Raw genomic sequence first — 20,384 nt, forward strand, 5'->3', positions numbered from 1 at the left:
AGAGAGGGAGAGGAGGGGTGAGGAGGGGAGAGAGGAGAGGAGGGGGTGAGGAGAGAGAGAGGAGGAGGGGTGAGGAGAGAGGGAGGAGGGGAGGGGTGAGGAGAGAGAGAGAGAGGAGGGGGGAGGAGAGAGGGAGAGAGAGGAGGGGTGGAGGAGAGAGAGAGGAGAGGAGGGGTGAGGAGAGGAGAGAGAGAGAGAGGGGTGGAGGGAGAGAGAGAGAGGAGGGGTGAGGAGAGAGAGGAGACAGGAGAGGAGGGGTGAGGAGGAGAGAGGAGGAGGGGTGAGGAGAGGGAGAGGAGGAGGGGTGAGGAGAGAGAGAGAGAGGGGAGGGAGGAGAGGGAGAGAGAGAGGAGGAGGGGGGAGGAGGAGAGAGGGAGGAGGGGTGAGGAGAGAGAGAGAGGAGGGGGGGTGAGGAGAGAGACAGGAGGAGGAGGGAGGAGGAGAGAGAGGGGTGAGGAGGGGAGGAGAGGAGGGAGAGAGAGAGAGAGGAGAGGAGGGGGTGAGGAGAGAGAGGGAGGAGGGGTGAGGAGAGGAGAGGAGGGAGGAGGGGGAGGAGAGGAGGGAGGAGGGGTGAGGAGAGAGAGGAGAGAGGAGGAGGGGTGAGGAGAGAGAGAGACAGGGAGGAGGGGTGAGGAGAGAGAGGAGAGGAGGGGTGAGGAGAGAGGGAGGAGGGGTGGGGGAGGAGAGAGAGGAGGAGGGGTGAGGAGAGAGAGAGGGAGGAGAGGAGGGGTGAGGGAGAGGAGGGAGGAGGGGGGTGAGGAGAGAGAGAGAGAGAGGAGGAGGGTGAGGAGAGAGAGAGGGAGGGAGGAGAGGAGGGGTGAGGAGAGAGAGAGAGAGAGAGGGAGGGGGGAGGAGAGAGAGGAGAGGAGGGAGGAGGGGGGAGGAGAGGGGGAGGAGAGGAGAGAGAGGAGGGGTGAGGAGAGAGAGGAGAGAGAGAGAGGAGGGGTGAGGAGAGAGAGAGAGAGGAGAGGAGGGGTGAGGAGAGAGGTGGGAGAGAGAGAGAGAGGAGGGGTGAGGAGAGAGAGAGAGAGGAGGGGTGAGGAAAGAGAGACAGAGAGGAGGGGTGAGGAGAGAGAGAGAGGGAGAGAGGGGGGAGGAGAGAGGAGAGAGAGGAGAGGAGGGAGGAGAGAGATAGGAGGAGAGAGAGAGAGGAGGAGGGGTGAGGAGAGAGAGAGAGAGACAGAGAGGAGGGGTGAGGAGAGAGATAGAGGGGGAGGAGGAGGGGAGGGAGGAAGAGGGAGAGGAGGGGTGAGGGAGGAAGAGAAGAGAGAGGGAGGAGGGGTGAGGAGAGAGAGAGAGGGAGGGAGGAGGGGTGAGGAGAGAGAGGGAGAGAGGAGAGAGAGGGTGAGGAGAGAGAGAGAGAGAGGAGGGAGGAGGGGTGAGGAGAGAGAGAGAGGAGGGGAGGGGAGAGGAGAGAGAGGGAGGAGGGGTGAGGAGAGAGAGAGAGAGAGGAGGGGGAGAGAGGAGGGAGAGGGGTGAGGAGAGAGGGAGAGAGAGAGGAGGGGTGAGGAGGAGAGAGGGAGGAGGGGTGAGGAGAGAGAGAGAGAGGGGGGTGTGAGGAGAGAGAGGAGGGGTGAGGAGAGGGAGAGAGGAGGGGTGAGGAGAGAGAGAGAGAGAGAGGAGGGGTGAGGAGAGGAGAGGAGGGGTGAGGAGAGAGAGAGAGAGGAGGGGTGAGGAGAGAGAGACAGAGAGGAGGGGTGAGGAGAGAGAGAGGAGAGAGGAGGGGTGAGGAGAGGAGAGGAGGGAGGAGAGAGAGAGAGGGGGGAGAGAGAGAGAGAGGAGGGGGTGAGGAGAGAGAGAGAGAGAGAGGAGGGGTGGGAGGAGAGAGAGGAGGGGGTGAGGAGAGAGAGAGGAGGGGGGTGAGGAGAGAGAGACAGAGGGGGAGGAGGGGTGAGGAGAGAGAGAGAGGATGGGGTGAGAGAGAGAGAGAGGAGGGGTGAGGAGAGAGAGGAGGGGTGAGGAGAGAGAGAGAGGAGGGAGGGGGTGGAGGAGAGAGAGACAGAGAGGAGGGGTGAGGAGAGAAAGAGAGAGAGAGGAGGGGTGAGGAGAGAGAGAGAGAGAGAGGAGGGGTGAGGAGAGAGAGAGGAGAGAGGAGGGGTGAGGAGAGAGGGAGGAGAGAGAGAGAGGAGGGGGTGAGGAGAGAGAGAGGAGGGGTGAGGAGAGAGAGACAGAGAGGAGGGGAGGAGGAGAGAGAGAGAGGAGAGAGAGAGAGGAGGGGTGAGGAGAGAGAGAGAGATGAGGGGTGAGGAGAGAGACAGAGAGGAGGGGTGAGGAGAGAGAGACAGAGAGGAGGGGGTGGAGAGAGAGAGAGAGGAGGGGGGAGGAGAGAGAGAGAGGAGGGGGTGAGGAGAGAGAGGAGAGAGAGAGGGGGGAGGAGAGAGAGAGAGAGGAGGGGTGAGGAGAGAGAGAGAGAGGAGGGGTGAGGAGAGAGAGACAGAGAGGAGGGGTGAGGAGAGAGAGACAGAGAGGAGGGGTGAGGAGAGAGAGAGGAGAGAGGAGGGGTGAGGAGAGAGAGAGAGGAGGGGTGAGGAGGAGAGAGAGAGAGAGGAGGGGTGAGGAGAGAGAGAGGAGAGGAGGGGTGAGGAGAGAGAGACAGAGAGGAGGGGGGTGAGGAGAGAGAGACAGAGAGGAGGGGTGAGGAGAGAGAGACAGAGAGGAGGGGTGAGGAGAGAGAGAGAGGAGGGGTGAGGAGAGAGAGAGAGAGAGAGGAGAGGAGGGGGTGGAGGAGAGAGAGGAGGGGTGAGGAGAGAGACAGAGAGGGGGGAGGAGAGGAGAGAGAGAGGAGGGGTGAGGAGAGAGAGAGAGGGAGGGGTGAGGAGAGAGAGAGAGGGGGAGGGGTGAGGAGAGAGAGAGAGAGGAGGGGTGAGGAGAGAGAGAGAGGAGGGGGGTGAGGAGAGGAGAGAGAGAGAGAGGAGGGGGGTGAGGGAGAGAGGGAGGGGTGAGGAGAGAGAGAGGAGGGGTGAGGAGAGAGGAGAGAGAGAGGAGGGGTGAGGAGAGAGAGACAGAGAGGAGGGGTGAGGAGAGAGAGACAGAGAGGAGGGGTGAGGAGAGAGAGACAGAGAGGGAGGTGGAGGAGAGAGAGACAGAGGAGGGGGTGGGGAGAGAGAGACAGAGAGGAGGGGTGAGGAGAGAGAGACAGAGAGGAGGGGTGAGGAGAGAGAGAGAGAGGAGGGGTGAGGAGAGAGAGACAGAGAGGAGGGGGTGAGAGAGAGAGAGAGGAGGGGGTGAGGAGAGAGAGAGAGAGAGAGGGGGAGGGAGAGGAGAGACAGAGGAGGGGTGGGGAGGAGAGAGAGAGGGGGGGAGGAGAGAGAGAGAGGAGGGGGTGAGGAGAGAGAGAGAGAGGAGGGAGGAGGGCTGAGGAGAGAGAGAGGAGGGATGAGGAGGAGAGAGGAGGGGTGAGGAGAGGGAGAGAGGGGGGAGGAGAGAGAGAGAGAGGAGGGGTGGAGGAGAGAGAGAGGAGGGAGTAGGGGTGAGAGAGAGAGAGAGAGAGAGGAGGGGTGAGGAGAGAGAGAGAGAGAGGAGGGGTGAGGAGAGAGAGAGAGAGAGGAGGGGTGAGGAGAGGAGAGAGAGGGAGAGGGAGAGAGAGGAGGGGGTGAGGGAGAGAGAGAGAGAGAGGGGTGAGGAGAAAGAGAGGAGAGAGAGAGAGGAGGGGTGAGGAGAGAGAGAGAGGGGGGGGTGAGGAGAGAGACAGAGAGGAGGGGTGAGGGAGGAGAGAGAGAGAGAGGAGGGGTGAGGAGAGAGAGACAGAGAGGAGGGGTGAGGAGAGAGAGAGGAGGGGAGGGGAGGAGAGAGAGAGAGAGGAGGAGGGGAGGAGAGAGAGAGAGAGGAGGGGTGAGGAGAGAGAGAGAGAGAGAGAGGGGGAGGAGGAGAGAGAGAGAGAGGAGGGGGTGAGGAGAGAGACAGAGAGGAGGGGTGGAGAGAGAGAGAGAGAGGAGGGGTGAGGAGAGAGAGAGAGAGAGGAGGGGTGAGGAGAGAGAGAGAGAGAGGAGGGGTAAGGAGAGAGAGACAGAGAGGAGGGGAGGAGAGAGAGAGAGAGAGGAGGGGTGAGGAGAGAGAGAGAGAGAGGAGGGGAGAGGAGAGAGAGACAGAAGAGGGGTGAGGAGGAGAGAGAGGAGGGGTGAGGAGAGAGAGAGAGGAGGGGTGAGGAGAGAGAGAGAGAGAGAGAGGAGGGCTGAGGAGAGAGAGAGAGGATGGATGAGGAGAGAGAGAGGAGGGGTGAGGAGAGAGAGAGGGGGTGAGGAGAGAGAGAGGGGGTGAGAGAGAGAGAGACAGCGAGGAGGGGGTGAGGAGAGAGAGAGAGAGGAGGGGTGAGGAGAGAAAGAGAGAGAGAGGAGGGGTGAGGAGAGAGAGAGAGAGAGGAGGGGTGAGGAGAGAGAGAGAGAGAGGAGGGGTGAGGAGAGAGAGAGAGAGAGAGAGGAGGGGGTGAGGAGAGGAGAGAGAGAGGAGGGGTGAGGAGAGAGAGAGAGAGAGGAGGGGTGAGGAGAGAGAGAGAGAGAGAGAGAGAGAGGAGGGGTGGGGAGAGAGAGAGAGGAGGGGTGAGGAGAGAGACAGAGAGGAGGGGTGAGGAGAGAGAGACAGAGAGGAGGGGTGAGGAGAGAGAGACAGAGAGGAGGGGTGAGGAGAGAGAGACAGAGAGGAGGGGTGAGGAGAGAGAGAGAGAGAGAGGAGGGGTGAGGAGAGAGAGAGAGAGGAGGGGTGAGGAGAGAGAGAGAGAGAGGAGGGGTGAGGAGAGAGAGACAGAGAGAGGGGTGAGGAGAGAGAGACAGAGAGGAGGGGTGAGGAGAGAGAGAGAGAGAGAGAGAGAGGGAGGGGTGAGGAGAGAGAGAGAGGAGGGGTGAGGAGAGAGACAGAGAGGTGGGGTGAGGAGAGAGAGACAGAGAGGAGGGGTGAGGAGAGAGAGAGAGAGAGAGGGGTGAGGAGAGAGAGACAGAGAGGGGGTGAGGAGAGAGAGAGAGAGAGAGGAGGGGTGAGGAGAGAGAGAGAGAGAGGAGGGGTGAGGAGAGAGAGAGAGAGGAGGGGTGAGGAGAGAGAGAGAGAGAGGAGGGGTGAGGAGAGAGAGACAGAGAGGAGGGGTGAGGAGAGAGACAGAGAGGAGGGGTGAGGAGAGAGAGACAGAGAGGAGGGGTGAGAGAGAGAGAGAGGAGGGGTGAGGAGAGAGAGAGAGAGGAGGGGTGAGGAGAGAGAGAGAGAGGAGGGGTGAGGAGAGAGAGAGAGAGAGGGAGGGGTGGGGAGAGAGAGACAGAGAGGAGGGGTGAGGAGAGAGAGACAGAGAGGAGGGGTGAGGAGAGAGAGACAGAGAGGAGGGGTGAGGGAGGAGAGAGAGACAGAGAGGAGGGGTGAGGAGAGAGAGAGAGAGAGAGGAGGGGTGAGGAGAGAGAGAGAGAGAGAGGAGGGGTGAGGAGAGAGAGAGAGAGGAGGGGTGAGGAGAGAGAGAGAGAGGAGGGGTGAGGAGAGAGAGAGAGAGAGAGGGGTGAGGAGAGAGAGAGAGAGGAGGGGGTGAGGAGGAGAGAGACAGAGAGGAGGGGTGAGGAGAGAGAGAGAGAGAGAGGGGGTGAGGAGAGAGAGAGAGAGGAGGGGTGAGGAGAGAGAGAGAGAGAGAGGAGGGGTGAGGAGAGAGAGACAGAGAGGAGGGGTGAGGAGAGAGAGACAGAGAGGAGGGGGTGAGGAGAGAGGGAGAGGGTGAGGAGAGAGAGAGAGAGAGAGAGAGAGAGGAGGGGTGAGGAGAGAGAGAGAGGAGGGGTGAGGAGAGAGAGAGAGAGAGAGAGGAGGGGTGAGGAGAGAGAGAGAGAGAGAGGGGGGTGAGGAGAGAGAGAGAGGAGGGGGTGAGGAGAGAGAGAGAGAGGGGGGTGAGGAGAGAGAGAGAGAGGAGGGGTGAAGAGAGAGAGAGAGGAGGGGTGAGGAGAGAGAGAGAGAGAGAAGGGGGTGAGGAGAGAGAGAGAGAGGAGGGGTGAGGAGAGAGAGAGAGAGAGGAGGGGTGACATAAAAATGAGAGAGATGCACATTCCTCCCTCCTTCTTTCACCCTGTTTCTCTCTTCAAAACAACAGCTGGGACAGGTGTATTTTTACTGATTGGAGAGAGTGTACATGCTGACTGTGTCAATGTATGTGTATGTGTGTGTGTGTGTGTGTGTGTGTGTGTGTGTGTGTGTGTGTGTGTGTATGCTGAGTCTGCACCATGTTACACTCTTCAGCCCCTGCTGTTCTTATTAAATCTGTTTCTGCTGAGAATAATTTGATCCTTCAGATGAATCAATCTCAATTTGACATTGCCAGTGAAGTGAAGGCTTAATCAAATCAGATGTTAATGGTCACATACACATGGTTATCAGATGTTAATGGTCACATACACATGGTTATCAGATGTTAATGGTCACATACACATGGTTAGCAGATGTTAATGGTCACATACACATGGTTAGCAGATGTTAATGGTCACATACACATGGTTAGCAGATGTTAATGGTCACATACACATGGTTAGCAGATGTTAATGGTCACATACACATGGTTAGCAGATGTTAATGGTCACATACACATGGTTAGCAGATGTTAATGGTCACATACACATGGTTAGCAGATGTTAATGCGAGTGCAGCAAAATGCTTGTGCTTCTAGTTCCATCAGTGCAGTAATAACTAACAGTAATCTAACAATTTCAACAACTACCTAATACACAGAAATCTAAGTAAAGGAATGGAGTAAGAATATATACATATAAATAAATATATGGATGAGCGATGACCGAGCGGCAAAAGCAAGATGCAATAGATGGTCTCTGTCTCTCTCTCCTCACCCCTCCTCTCTGTCTCTCTCTGGTCATTTACGAACATTTGAACATCTTGGCCATGCTCTGTTATAATCTCCACCCGGCACAGCCAGAAGAGGACTGGCCACCCTACATATGCTCTCTCTAATTCTCTCTTTCTTTCTCTCTCCCGGAGGACCTGAGCCCTAGGACCATGCCCCAGGACTACCTGACATGATGACTCCTTGCTGTCTTCAGTCCATCTGACCGAGCTGCTGCTCCAGTTTCAACTGTTCTGCCTTATTATTATACGACCATGCTGGTCATTTATGAACATTTGAACATCTTGGCCATGTTCTGTTATAATCTCCACCCGGCACAGCCAGAAGAGGACTGGCCACCCCACATAGCCTGGTTCCTCTCTAGGTTTCTTCCTAGGTTTTGGCCTTTCTAGAGAGTTTTTCCTAGCCACCGTGCTTCTACACCTGCATTGCTTGCTGTTTGGGGTTTTAGGCTGGGTTTCTGTACAGCACTTTGAGATATCAGCTGATGTACGAAGGGCTATATAAATACATTTGATTTGATTTTGATTTATAAAATACAGTATAAACATATGAGATGAGTAATGCAAGATATGTCAACATTATTACACTGGCATTATTAAAGTGATCCATTTATTCAAGTGGCCAATGATTTCAAGTCTGTATGTAGGCAGCAGCCTCTCTGTGTTAGTGGTGGCTGTTTAAGGGCCTTGAGACAGAAGCTGTTTTTCAGTCTCTCGGTCCCTGCTTTGAGGCCCCTGTACTGACCTCACCTTATGGATGGTAGTGGGGTGAACAGGCAGTGGCTCGGGTGGTTGTTTGTGAGTACGTGCGTACATGTCTATGTCTCTCTCTCTCTGTGTGTGTATGTGTGTGTGTGTGTGTGTGTGTGTGTGTGTATGAGAGCGAGAGAGAGAGCGAGACTCAGGAAACAGAGGGATCCTGTTTGTGAGCAGACTGCCATTGTTCCAGTGATTAAACACACACAACATCTTGTCCCCTTGTAGCCCGTACGCCCCAGACAACCATACCCTAACTCTCTCCCCAAGACACGTACACAATGATCATATGGGTGTGTATTAACCCATTGTAGCATTGTCTAGTCTGTGTGTCTCCATACAGTAGATCCTTCTATTGTCCCCATCTCTCTCCTTACATTGGGACTACACCCCTCCAATCAGCCCCTCCTTCTCTCCTCAACTATTCCCTTCATCTCTCTGTATTATTCCTAGTTTATATCAGAGAACCCCCCCTGCGCTACTTACACCCTTTCCTTACACCCTCCCCCCTAAAGGCGCCAAGCCAAACAAGTGCGCTCACATACTCCCTTAAAGGTAATGCTTTACTCATCTCGTATGTATATACTTTGTTCTCTTCTACTGTATTTTAGACAATGCCACTCGTCCTCATATTTATATATTTTTTAATTCCATTCTTTTACTTTCAGATGTGTGTATTGTTGTGAATTGTTAGACACTACTTCCCTGTTGGAGCTGGGAACACAAGCATTTCACTACACCCACAACAATATATACTTCCCTGTTGGAGCTGGGAACACAAGCATTTCACTACACCAGCAACAATATATACTTCCCTGTTGGAGCTGGGAACACAAGCATTTCACTACACCCACAACAATATATACTTCCCTGTTGGAGCTGGGAACACAAGCATTTCACTACACCCACAACAATATATACTTCCCTGTTGGAGCTGGGAACACAAGCATTTCACTACACCCACAACAATATATACTTCCCTGTTGGAGCTGGGAACACAAGCATTTCACTACACCAGCAACAATATATACTTCCCTGTTGGAGCTGGGAACACAAGCATTTCACTACACCAGCAACAATATATACTTCCCTGTTGGAGCTGGGAACACAAGCATTATACTTCCCTGTTGGAGCTGGGAACACACCCCAGCAACAATATATACTTCCCTGTTGGAGCTGGGAACACAAGCATTTCACTACACCAGCAACAATATATACTTCCCTGTTGGAGCTGGGAACACAAGCATTTCACTACACCAGCAACAATATATACTTCCCTGTTGGAGCTGGGAACACAAGCATTTCACTACACCAGCAACAATATATACTTCCCTGTTGGAGCTGGGAACACAAGCATTTCACTACACCCACAACAATATATACTTCCCTGTTGGAGGTGGGAACACAAGCATTTCACTACACCCACAACAATATATACTTCCCTGTTGGAGCTGGGAACACAAGCATTTCACTACACCCACAATATACACTCCCTCAAAATTGTCAGAATAAAACAAAGATAACTCAAGAAATCTGTCATTAATTGAGACGTTTTTGCAGAGGAGATCTAATGGCCTAAACTCACCAAAGGCGACCGTGCGAGGCGTGTGTGATTTATTTTAGAATGTATTGTTTTGAATTATAATGACCCAACCGAAGCCAGTGCCTCGCTCAATAAGAACGTGTCTCTATTGTTGCCTTCTATTGCTGGTGCTGTAGACACACAAAACAACACATTTTTTGTCATTATTCACTTTTTTTTTTTAGCTCATTTGAATTGGAAAAGATAGGTATGGGTTGAGGCTTTACCATACATGCTACATTAGATCAATTCACCCACTTATGGAAACACAACATTGCTATCAGCAAAGATGATTGGAGACGGTCTATCTTGCTAGAATAAAGTCACTGTTCTGCACGTCCTTTCTGCCAGCCAACTTCTGGTGAGTTTTTCACTTTCGCCGAGCATTTTGACATCTAACTAAGGTGTTTGGTGCAGTATAACTCAAGTGTAAAAGTGTGCATAAAAACGAGTGGTCTATTGTTGAATGACAACACATCATTGAAGAATCCCTACTGTTGACCAATGATGATGAAGGGGAGCAGACTTCAGCTCCAGATCTTCAGTTGGACTCGAGAAAACAAAGTGTGGGCAAACAGCCAAAACAAACCTTGCCGAAGGCCAAAACGAAGAAAGACATAATATATATATTATATGAACAAACTGTTCCCCACAAGAAGCATGTGAACGCCTTCAGATCCCTCATCTCTTCCTCCTAGAGTAGAGCTCTAGTGTTTATACTGAGATATCCTCTTCTATTTCCAGTTGAATCAAAACCAGACCATCTGGTAGTCACACCTGTAGGCTGCCTCTCTCTCCCTGTGGCATAGCTATCTCTCTCTCCCTGTGGCATAGCTATCTCTCTCCCTGTGGCATAACTATCTCTCTCTCCCTGTGGCATAGCTATCTCTGTCTCCCTGTGGCATAGCTATCTCTGTCTCCCTGTGGCATAGCTATCTCTGTCTCCCTGTGGCATAGCTATCTCTGTCTCCCTGTGGCATAGGTAGGTCTCTCTCCCTGTGGCATAGCTATCTCTGTCTCCCTGTGGCATAACTATCTCGGTCTCCCTGTGGCATAGTTAGGTCTTTCTCCCTGTGGCATAGTTAGGTCTCTCTCCCTGTGGCAAAGCTAGGTCTCTCTCCCTGTGGCATAGCTAGGTCTCTCTCCCTGTGGCATAGCTAGGTCTCTCTATCCTTTTCCTTGATCCTTCCCTTCTCTCTTACATCTCCTGTTACACTCTGTCAATCTCTGATGTTCCATTGACCCTATTCCTCCCATCTTCCTTTTCCATGTCCCCTCTCCCTCAATCTCCTCCCCCTCTTTTCCCCCACTCCCACTCTCTTGGTGTTGTGTCTGTGTTCTCAGTAGGGAGGCTGGATCTTTTGAGTACAGGAAGAGAAGCTGGTACACACACACACGCTGAGAAACCCAAAACACAGCCGTTCCCACAGCTGCCCAATCAGGCAGTGTTGGCTAGGAAAACACACTTACTCATGCGCACACACATCACATTCTCATTGCAGAACAATCACACTGCTTTGTCTCACTCACACAAGCTCATTCTTAGCATCACCCAATCACGCAAGGTCTCACACACTGCTTTCCACACAAACAAATTTAAGGGTAACCTCATTAACCCTAAAACACAAACAAACCCCACATAACTACAAGAGCAGGGGTGTATTCATTAGTCAGATTCCATTGCGAAAGTGTTTTGCAACAGAAACTGTTTACTCTAGGAAGCAAACAGAACCAAAACGGGGAGGGACCTACCTGAATTTGTCCAATAGAAACTTACTTTGAGTAAACGGTTTCTGTTGCTAAACGTTTTGCAACTGACTAATGAATACACCACTGGTGTTCCACATGGTCAAGTGCAGTGCTCTCACCTCGTTCAATATTTCTGCATATTCAGCCAATCAAATTGTACCTATTCATGTTAGCAGTAGGCCTATGTAGATACTCTTTATCCACACAAGGAAAAACACTGGATGTTAAACAGTATAAAACATTTATTCAAATCAGTCTGAAGAAGCAGCAAAGCCCCAATTCCCTTATTTCCAGAGTGATAATATCCCATTAAAATAGCATATGTAGAATACCCTATACACAATCCAATGCATCAACAACAAGAGCACAGACAATATACTTACAGTATATTTAGTTTGGACCAATAAAAACAAATAAAACAACATGCACACGAAGACATACGACCCAAATACAAACACAACGTGCAGATGCACACGAAGACATACGACCCAAATACAAACACAACGTGCACACGAAGACATACGACCCAAATACAAACACAACGTGCAGATGCACACGAAGACATACGACCCAAATACAAACACAACGTGCACACGAAGACATACGACCCAAATACAAACACAACGTGCACACGAAGACATACGACCCAAATACAAACACAACGTGCACACGAAGACATACGACCCAAATAAAAACATTGTGTATGAAACGAATGGACTTCTTAGTCTTCCCTCAGTTCATGGATTTAGAGACCAAGTACCGATGATGTAGAGTACATGCCATGTCTGCTTAGAGAAGGGAAAGGGTTGCAAAACTCCAGGAACTTTCAATAAATTCCCTGGTTTTCCAGAAATCCTGGTTGGAGGGCTCCAGATTTCCTTCTTATTCCCTTCAGATTCTGTGAATCCTCCAACCGGGATGTCTGGAAAAACAAGTTCCTGGAGTTTTGCAACCCTAGTAGGGATGGACAACTGAGGGATCTACACCCCAGCTACAACTAGTACTACTAGGAGCACACAGTCCTGCCTCTTCATCTCTCCGTGGTACTTAACTGATCCATTCATATAACTGATTAACTAGCGAGTCGAGACCTTAGACGTCTGGTTATCCAGGTATTCAGTGCTTTCAGCACACAGTCCTGCCACTTCATCTCTCCGTGGTACTTAACTGATCCATTCATATAACTGATTAACTAGCGAGTCGAGACCTTAGACGTCTGGTTATCCAGGTGACCTTAGTCGTCTGGTTATCCAGGTGACCTTAGACGTCTGGTTATCCAGGTGACCTTAGACGTCTGGTTATCCAGGTGACCTTAGACGTCTGGTTATCCAGGTGACCTTAGACGTCTGGTTATCCAGGTGACCTTAGACGTCTGGTTATCCAGGTGACCTTAGACGTCTGGTTATCCAGGTATTCAGCGCTTTCAGAAAGTATTATTCAGCCTCATTCTAAAATGGATTTTAAAAATAAAATAATAATCCTCACAACGCTTAAACAATAGCCCATGATGACAGAGTGAAAACAGGTTTAGATACATTTCTGTAAATCTATAAAAAACAGAAATACCTTTATTTAACATAAGTATTCAGACCTTTTGCGATGAGACTCGAAATTGAGCTCAGGTGCATCCTGTTTCCATTGATCCAGTTTCCATCCTTGAGATGTTTCTACAACTTGAGTTCATCTGCGGTAAATTCAATTGATTGGACATAATTTGGAAATGCACACACCTGTCTATATAAGGTCCCACAGTTGACAGTGCATGTCAGAGCAAAAACCAAGACATGAGGTCGAAGGAATTGTCCATAGAACTCAGAGACAGGATTGTGAAGAGGAACAGATCTGGGGAAGGGTACCAAAACATTTCTGCAGTATTGAAGGTCCAAGAACACAGTGGCCTCCATCATTCTTAAAGGGAAGAAGTTTGGAACCACCAAGACTCTTCCTAGAGCTGCGCCCGGCCAAACTGAGCAATCAGGGGAGAAGGGCCTTGGTCAGGGAGGTGACCAAGAACACTGACAGAGCTCCTCTGTGGAGATGGGAGAAACTTCCAGAAGGACAACCATCTCTGCAGCACCCCACTAATCAGTCCTTTATGGTAGAGTGGCTAAACAGAAGCCACTCCTGGCCTGAATGCCAAGCATCATATCTGGATGAAACCTGGCACCATCCCTACGGTGTAGCATGGTGGTGGCAGCATCATATCTGGATGAAACCTGGCACCATCCCTACGGTGTAGCATGGTGGTGGCAGCATCATATCTGGATGAAACCTGGCACCATCCCTACGGTGTAGCATGGTGGTGGCAGCATCAGGCGGTGGGGATGTTTTTCAGCGGCAGGGACTAGGAGACTAGTCAGGATCGAGGGAAAGATGAACGGAGCAAAGTACAGAGAGATCCTTGATGAAAACCTGCACCAGAGCGCTCAGGACCTCAGTCTGAGGCAAAGGTTCACCTCCCAACAGGATAATGACCCTAAGCACACAGCCAAGACAAGGCAGGAGTGGCTTCGAGTCTCTGGACTTGAACCCGATCTAACATCTCCGGAGAGACCTGAAAGTAGTTGTGTAGCAACGTTCCCATCCTACCTGACAGAGTTTGAGAAGATCTGCAGAGAAGAATGGGAGAAACTCCCCAAATACAGATGTGCCAAGCTCGTAGCGTCATACCCAAGAAGACTTGAGGCTGTAATCGCTACCAAAGGTACTTCAACAAAGTACTGAGTAAAGGGTCTAAATACTTATGTAACTGTAATATTTCCATATTTTTTTTAAATAAATGTACAAAATGAGAAAAATGTAACCTCTTTGCTTTGTCATTATGGGATATTGTGTGTAGATTGATGAGGAAAAGAAACAATTTAATACATTTTAGAATAAGGCTGTAACGTAACAAAATGTGGAAAAACTTGAGTCTAAAAACTTTCCAAATGCACTGTACATCAGTCTAGTTAAAAGAGAAGGACAACAACCCAGCAGATACTGTGGCTACCAGGAACAGTTGTTCACCCCTAGTTCACAGGGTACCATAGTGATGAGGACAGACAAATCAACTATAAAGGTGAGGGGGTCTCAAACCCCACTAGAGGCGGGATCATCCTGCCCTGTTAGTTAAGAGTGATTCAACCAATAGCAGCGCATTGATGCTGAGCAAAAAACCTCCCACTGGGTAACAGAGACTGCTGTGATTGACAGGGCAGGACTGTCCCGCCCATGTTTGAGTTCTCAGTAATGATGTCCCAGACTAGTACAAAAGGCACAAAAAGGAAGTGGTGGAGGGAGAAAGACAAGGAAGATGCCCCTAACCACTGATACAGGGTCAGATATTTATTCATCATTTTTCATCCCCCATTGCTAGGGTACTCTGATCCTAGATCTGTGATTAGGGACAGCTTCTGCCTTGAGAGGAGAAAGTCTTCTTAAACCCTTGGTGGGTAGGAGTGATCATGAATCATTTACAATATGAGTAACAATATCAGTGATTGACAGCCTGACCCTGATAGGGTCAAGAAGCCTGTTATCTCTCTCCCTTGTAACCATTGGTGTGAGTCTCCAGCCACTTAGATTTCGATGAGCTTATAGGATGGCACGCCTTGATTGACAGATGCAAATCTCCAGAACAGGAAGAACCGGATGAGACTGGTCACAATGCCTGGCGTGTTTGGAACCTGGAACACACAAACAAACACAAAGAAGGTAAAGCCTGGTGGGTAGGAGCGTTGGGCCAGTAACGGAAAGGTTGCTGGATCGAATCCCCGAGCTGACAAGGTAAAAATCTGTCGTTCTGTTCCTAAGGCAGGCAGTTAACCCACTGTTCCCCGGGCGCCAAAGACCTGGACGTCGATTAAGGCAGTTCTCCGCACCGCTCTGCCTCAGAGGGGATGGCTTAAATGCGGAAGACACATTTTAGTTGTACAACTGACTAGGTATCCCCTTTCCCTAAAGGTAATTTACAATCATTTAACAGTCCCCTTCCATCTAGCCCCTACCATGTCTCACATACAGTCTGTCTCTGCCTGGCCGGTTCCCCTCTTTCCACTGGGATTCTCTGCCTCTAACCCTATTACAGGGGCTGAGTCACTGACGCTCTTTCATGCCGTCCCTAGGAGGGGTGCGTCACTTGAGGTTGAGTCACTGATGTGATCTTCCTGTCTGGGTTGGCGCCCCCCCCCCCTGGGTTGTGCCGTGGTGGAGATCTTTGTGGGCTTTACTCGGCCTTGTCTCAGGATGGTAAGTTGGTGGTTGAAGACATCCCTCTAGTGGTGTGGGGGCTGTGCTTTGGCAAAGGACTGGCCACCCCTCATAGCCTGGTTCCTCTCTAGGTTTCGGCCTTTCTAGGGAGTTTTTCCTAGCCACCATGCTTCAACACCTGCATTGCTTGCTGTTTGGGGTTTTAGGCTGGGTTTCTGTACAGCACTTTGAGATATCAGCTGATGTACGAAGGGCTATATAAATACATTTGATTATTCAGACCCCTTGACTTTTTACATGTTGTTACTTTACAGCCTCATTCCAAAAATGTATTAAATACATTTTCTCTCTTCAATCTACACACAATACCCCATAATGACAAAGCAAGAACTAGATTAAAAAATTTAAAAAACTTATTTCCATAAGTACTCAGACCCTTTGCTATGAAACAGAAATGGAGTTCAGGTTCATCCTGTTTCCATTGATCATCCTTGAGATGTTTCTTGATTGGAGTCCTTGATTGGACTTGGAGTCGACCTGTGGTAAATTCAATTGATTGGACATGATTTGGAAAGGCACACACCTGTCTATATAAGGTCCCACAGTTGTCAGAGCAAAACCCAAGCCGTGAGGTCGAAGGAATTGTCCGTAGAGATCCGAGACAGGACTGTGTCAAGGCACAAATCTGGGGAAGGTTACCAAAACATTTATGCAGCATTGAAGGTCCCCAAGAGCACAGTGACCTTAATCATTCTTAAATGGAAGAATTTTGGAACCACCGTGACTGTTCCTAGAGTTGGCCACCCGGCCAAAATGAGCAATCGGGGGAGAAGGGCCTTAGTCAGGGAGGTGACCAAGAACACTCTGACATAGCTCCAGAGTTCCTCTGTGGAGATGGGAGAATCTTCCAGAAGGATAACCATCTCTGCAGCACTCCACCAAATCAGGATTTTATGGTATCGTGGCCAGATGGAAGCCACTCCCCAGTAAAAAGGCACATGAAAGCCTGCTTGGAGTTTGCAAAAATGCACCTAAAGACTCAAAACAAGATTCTCTGGTCTGATGAAACCAAGATTGAACTGTTTGGCCTGAATGCCAAGCGTCACATCTGGTGGAAACCTGGCACCATCCCTACAGTGAAGCATGGTGGCGGCAGCATCAAGCTGTGGGGATGTTTTCAGTGGTAGGGACTGGGACACTAGTCAGGATCGAGGGAAAGATGAACGGAGCAAAGTACAGAGAGATCCTTGATGAAAACCTGCACCAGAGCGCTCAGGACCTCCGACTTCTAACAGGACAACAACCCTGCCAATACAACGCAGAACTGGATTCGGGACAAGTCACTGAATGTCCTTGAGTGGCCCAGCCTGAGCCCAGACTTGAATCTGATCAAACATTCCTGGAGAGACTAGAAAATAGCTGTGCAGCGACAATCCCCATCTAACCTGACAGAGCTGATCTGCAGAGAAGAATGATACAAAAATATTTTATACATTTCAAAATAAGGCTGTAACGTAGAAAAAGTCAAGGGGTCTGAATACTTTCAGAATGCACTGTATACACACACACACCATGATATAGTAGTCTTGCAGCTGTAGTCCATAGAGCGTCCAGGATGTTGAGGTGAGGAAGGTAGCTACAGCCAAAGAGAAGGACAAACGCTCCACACTACCAGTACGCACTATCGCCATCTGATAGAGAGAAGAGAGGGGGAGGGAGAGAGAGGAGGGGGTGATGAATTGACAATTCCAATGTATCCAAAAAGACAGCAGATGGGATAAGACACAAACCCAGAACAGGAAGACACAGATGAAAGGCAGGAAATGGACACAGGATCATATGAGACAGACAGAGGGAGAATGAGACAAACAGGAAGGTGGAGAGCAGGGCTGCACAATTAATCAAATTCACATCAAAATCGCAATATTGACATGTGCAATATCCATATAGGAAGAGATCCATATTGCATGCAATAATTTGAAATGCCACGTGTAACATCTGTTTTTATAGTTTACTCAGTTTGTCTCTCTTCCTCTCTCTTCTTGCAGCTGCTTCCCACACACCAAGCCCCACCCCCTGTCACTCAAGCAGCACACTTCCTATTCCCTCCCAGGCCCACCCGTGGCTGCGCCCCTGCCCAGTCATGTGAAATCCATAGATTAGGGCCTAATGAATGTATTTCAATTGGCTGATTTCCTCATATGAACTGTAACTCAGTTGTTGCATGTTGAGTTTAGATTTTTGTTCAGTATATATCGCAATATTTGCACCTCCCAAAAGATAATCACAATTGGACTTTTTGCCCATATCGTGCAGCCCGGGCGGAGGAATAAACAGGAACACAGAGGCAACGAGAAAGGGCAAAGGGCAAGGGGAGAGAGCGTGATGAGAGAGGTGGTCATGTTCTGAAGATGGAATCTAATTGGCCTGTTGTTGGTCTACCTTACATATTTATTATAGTATGTGAGGAATCAGAGAAGTGTGGGTATCAGGGTGGTAGGTACCAGAACATTGGAAAAATAGGTCTGTTTGCCAGGCTAGTGAGTGTATGTTATCTGAACTCTGTATTAAAGTTGTGTAAAGTTTCTTCACCAGTGCGTGGAAGAATGTGTCCAATGCGTGGACATAGGGTGCATATTGTATAAACACTGTGTAAGAAAGGGTTTGCATATTTACCAGGTCAGCGAGTGGACTCAGGTACATGCTGATAGTGAACAGGCTGCAGGTGAGACCTAGCTGGGCCAGCTGAGACTCTCCCTGAGGCAGGACAACACTGAAGTACAGCCAGCCTCCACAGACCACTCCTCCTGCTAGTAACGTCTGAGAGGTCACTCGCCTCTGGAACGAACACACACACACACAAGTTTACTGACCCCATACTAGTTTTAACCATTTGGCACACACCCTAAAACTAGGCTTCAAGCAGGGAACCAGTGGGCAGATTTACTAAAAGTGTACTTCAAACCCTAACAGAAAAATACAAACAATGAACTAAAGCAAACAAACCTTGAATATCTACAGAAAACCATCATTATGATATCTACAGAAATGAACACCAGACCATCTCTAAGACAAACAAATGCACTCCTGGGGGATTCAGGTCTGGCCGTATCTATGTGATAAGTGACCATAAAACACTGTGGTCAACTCACCTTGTCATTGGTGTAGTGGCAGTAGGAGAGACTATAAAACACTGTGGTCAACTCACCTTGTCATTGGTGTAGTGGCAGTAGGAGAGACTATAAAACACTGTGGACAACTCACCTTGTCATTGGTGTAGTGGCAGTAGGAGAGACTATAAAACACTGTGGTCAACTCACCTTGTCATTGGTGTAGTGGCAGTAGGAGAGACTATAAAACACTGTGGACAACTCACCTTGTCATTGGTGTAGTGGCAGTAGGAGAGACTATAAAACACTGTGGACAACTCACCTTGTCATTGGTGTAGTGGCAGTAGCAGAGGATGTAGAGGGACTGTAGACAGGCTCCTATGGTGTTAACCAGGACCAGAGTCCCATCCGTCTTCAGTATCCCATAATACAGCCAGCCCATGTTACTATAGAGACAGACAAGACTTTAGCTCAGTGGGCTAACACAGTATGACTTGTGCAGGTGACCCAGGTTTAATCAGTGGTTACTGGCACGTTGCCTAGGCACCACACACACAGCTTACTTGAGGCATGTGGTGAGGAAGGGGAGGAACTGGATGTTATCTGCACTTTTGGAAGCTCTCATCTTCTTCAGGTCCGTCCTGACACGCGCGCGCGCGCGCACACACACACGCACACACACACACACACACACACTTTTAAAGGACCTGCTTGCAAATCTAGCATAAGAAAAAGGATGCAACTGAACTAAAACATTATTTTATTATCACCTGTCCTGAGTCCTGAGTATAAGCCTCAGACATTGAACGAATAACTAAGCAAATATTTGATTAACTAATATATGTGAGATAAGGGTGGACTAGCTAGGTAGCTAGCTAACCAACACCGAGCTAGCTATGTTTCCAAAGTTTAATGCAATACAAACAAGCAAATTAGAACTGAATTTGGTCTCTACCCAAATTTGCGATGTTGGCAATAAAGAATAGGTATCTAGCTAACGTTTGCTACTTAGCCAGATAGTTTCTCTGAAAAGCAAGAAAGCTTTCAAACTTACAGTCCAGTCGAGAACATCCCGACTGTAAATACGATGCACGCCCATGATAGAAACTGCAAAAACTCCATAGATCGGAAAGGGGAATATGTGGAGCACTACCTAGATAGCTAGGTATGTGTCTAAATTGTGAGTAATTTCGCTATGAATATCAAATCAGCTATCGTTCAAATAGTTGACATCTGCATCAGCGACTCAACGTTGACGTCGTTCTAACGACACTGTAGTTCCGTGTTTGTAATCAGGGGTGTATTAATTTCGCCAATTCTGTTGCAAAACGTTTCGTATACGGAAGCAAACAGAACGTAAAGAGAGACACCTAACTTCACGTGTCCAATAGAAACTCTCGTTTTTCTCTGTTCGCTTCAGTTTGGTTCTTTAACGGTAAACGGTTTCCTTAATGAATACGCCACAGTATTCTGAAATAATTCTGCACTCTGATTGGCAGATAAGGATGAGAGGATTCCACCAATGAAATGATGGTCAATATTTATTATTTTATTTAACTAGGCAAGTCAGTTAAGAACAAATTCTTATTTTCAATGACGGCCTAGGAACAGTGGGTTAACTAACTGTTCAGGGGCAGAACGACAGATTTGTACCTTGTCAGCTCAGGGATTTGAACTTGCAACCTTTCAGTTTCTAGTCCAACACTCTAACCACTAGGCTACCCAATATGACTTTGAATTATTTCGCTTGTAATCCAGCAAGGACTTTAGGTACAGATCTTGGATCAGACATTCTCCCAAAACATGAACCTTAACAATTAAGGGAAAGAATGATAAACTGACCTTAGATCAGTGTCCACGGGCAACGCTATCCACCTCCTCTCCCTGGAGACATGAAGTTGCATCAGTGATCACCAATAATGGGATTTAGATGTTGCTGAGTGCACCGCTACATCAGTGTCCAGGGATATATTATAAGGTCACTAAATGCACTCATTTAGATGAACACAGCAGAATATAGTCTATGTCAAATGTGCAGCACTCATTTAGATGAACGCAGCAGAATATAGTCTTTGTCAAATGTGCAGCACTCATTTAGATGAACGCAGCAGAATATAGTCTATGTCAAATGTGCAGCACTCATTTAGATGAACGCAGCAGAATATAGTCTATGTCAAATGTGGAGC

General features: G+C 49.1%; 1 protein-coding gene and 1 long non-coding RNA gene across 3 annotated transcripts; both read right to left on the minus strand.

The window, feature by feature from the left end:
* Window positions 1–11,121: 11,121 nt before the first annotated feature.
* On the minus strand, window positions 11,122–12,529 carry LOC112238648. Its single transcript, XR_002951662.2, has 2 exons — window positions 12,105–12,529; window positions 11,122–11,988 (listed from the first exon to the last, which is right to left on the minus strand). It is a non-coding gene; the product is annotated as an uncharacterized LOC112238648 (long non-coding RNA).
* A 1,198-nt stretch (window positions 12,530–13,727) lies between these two features.
* On the minus strand, window positions 13,728–19,486 carry LOC112238649 (sugar transporter SWEET1). 2 transcript variants are annotated; one of them, XM_042296318.1, is made up of 6 exons: window positions 19,253–19,486; window positions 18,762–18,839; window positions 18,521–18,644; window positions 17,765–17,926; window positions 16,660–16,779; window positions 13,728–14,565 (listed from the first exon to the last, which is right to left on the minus strand). In XM_042296318.1, the coding sequence occupies exons 1-6, from the start codon at window positions 19,318–19,320 to the stop codon at window positions 14,458–14,460; spliced, it is 660 nt and encodes a 219-aa protein (XP_042152252.1). In that variant the 5' UTR covers window positions 19,321–19,486; the 3' UTR covers window positions 13,728–14,457. The 2 variants fall into 2 exon arrangements, with proteins under 2 accessions (XP_042152252.1, XP_042152248.1); XM_042296314.1 differs by lacking the exon at window positions 19,253–19,486 and having other exon boundaries at window positions 18,762–18,858.
* Window positions 19,487–20,384: the final 898 nt, after the last annotated feature.

Source organism: Oncorhynchus tshawytscha, linkage group LG02 (assembly GCF_018296145.1).
Source record: "Oncorhynchus tshawytscha isolate Ot180627B linkage group LG02, Otsh_v2.0, whole genome shotgun sequence".
Classification (NCBI taxonomy): domain Eukaryota; kingdom Metazoa; phylum Chordata; class Actinopteri; order Salmoniformes; family Salmonidae; genus Oncorhynchus; species Oncorhynchus tshawytscha.

What these genes read in the sequence shown, in the direction of transcription:
- LOC112238649 (XM_042296318.1), bottom strand. Translation starts at nt 19,320, where the DNA reads ATGGAGTTTTTGCAGTTTCTATCATGGGCGTGCATCGTATTTACAGTC. An exon ending in GCCACTACACCAATGACAAG is followed by an intron (nt 17,927 to 18,520) that starts GTGAGTTGTCCA and finishes TGTTCGTTCCAG; the next exon opens with AGGCGAGTGACCTCTCAGAC. An exon ending in TGCAAGACTACTATATCATG is followed by an intron (nt 14,566 to 16,659) that starts GTGTGTGTGTGT and finishes TGTGTGTTCCAG; the next exon opens with GTTCCAAACACGCCAGGCAT.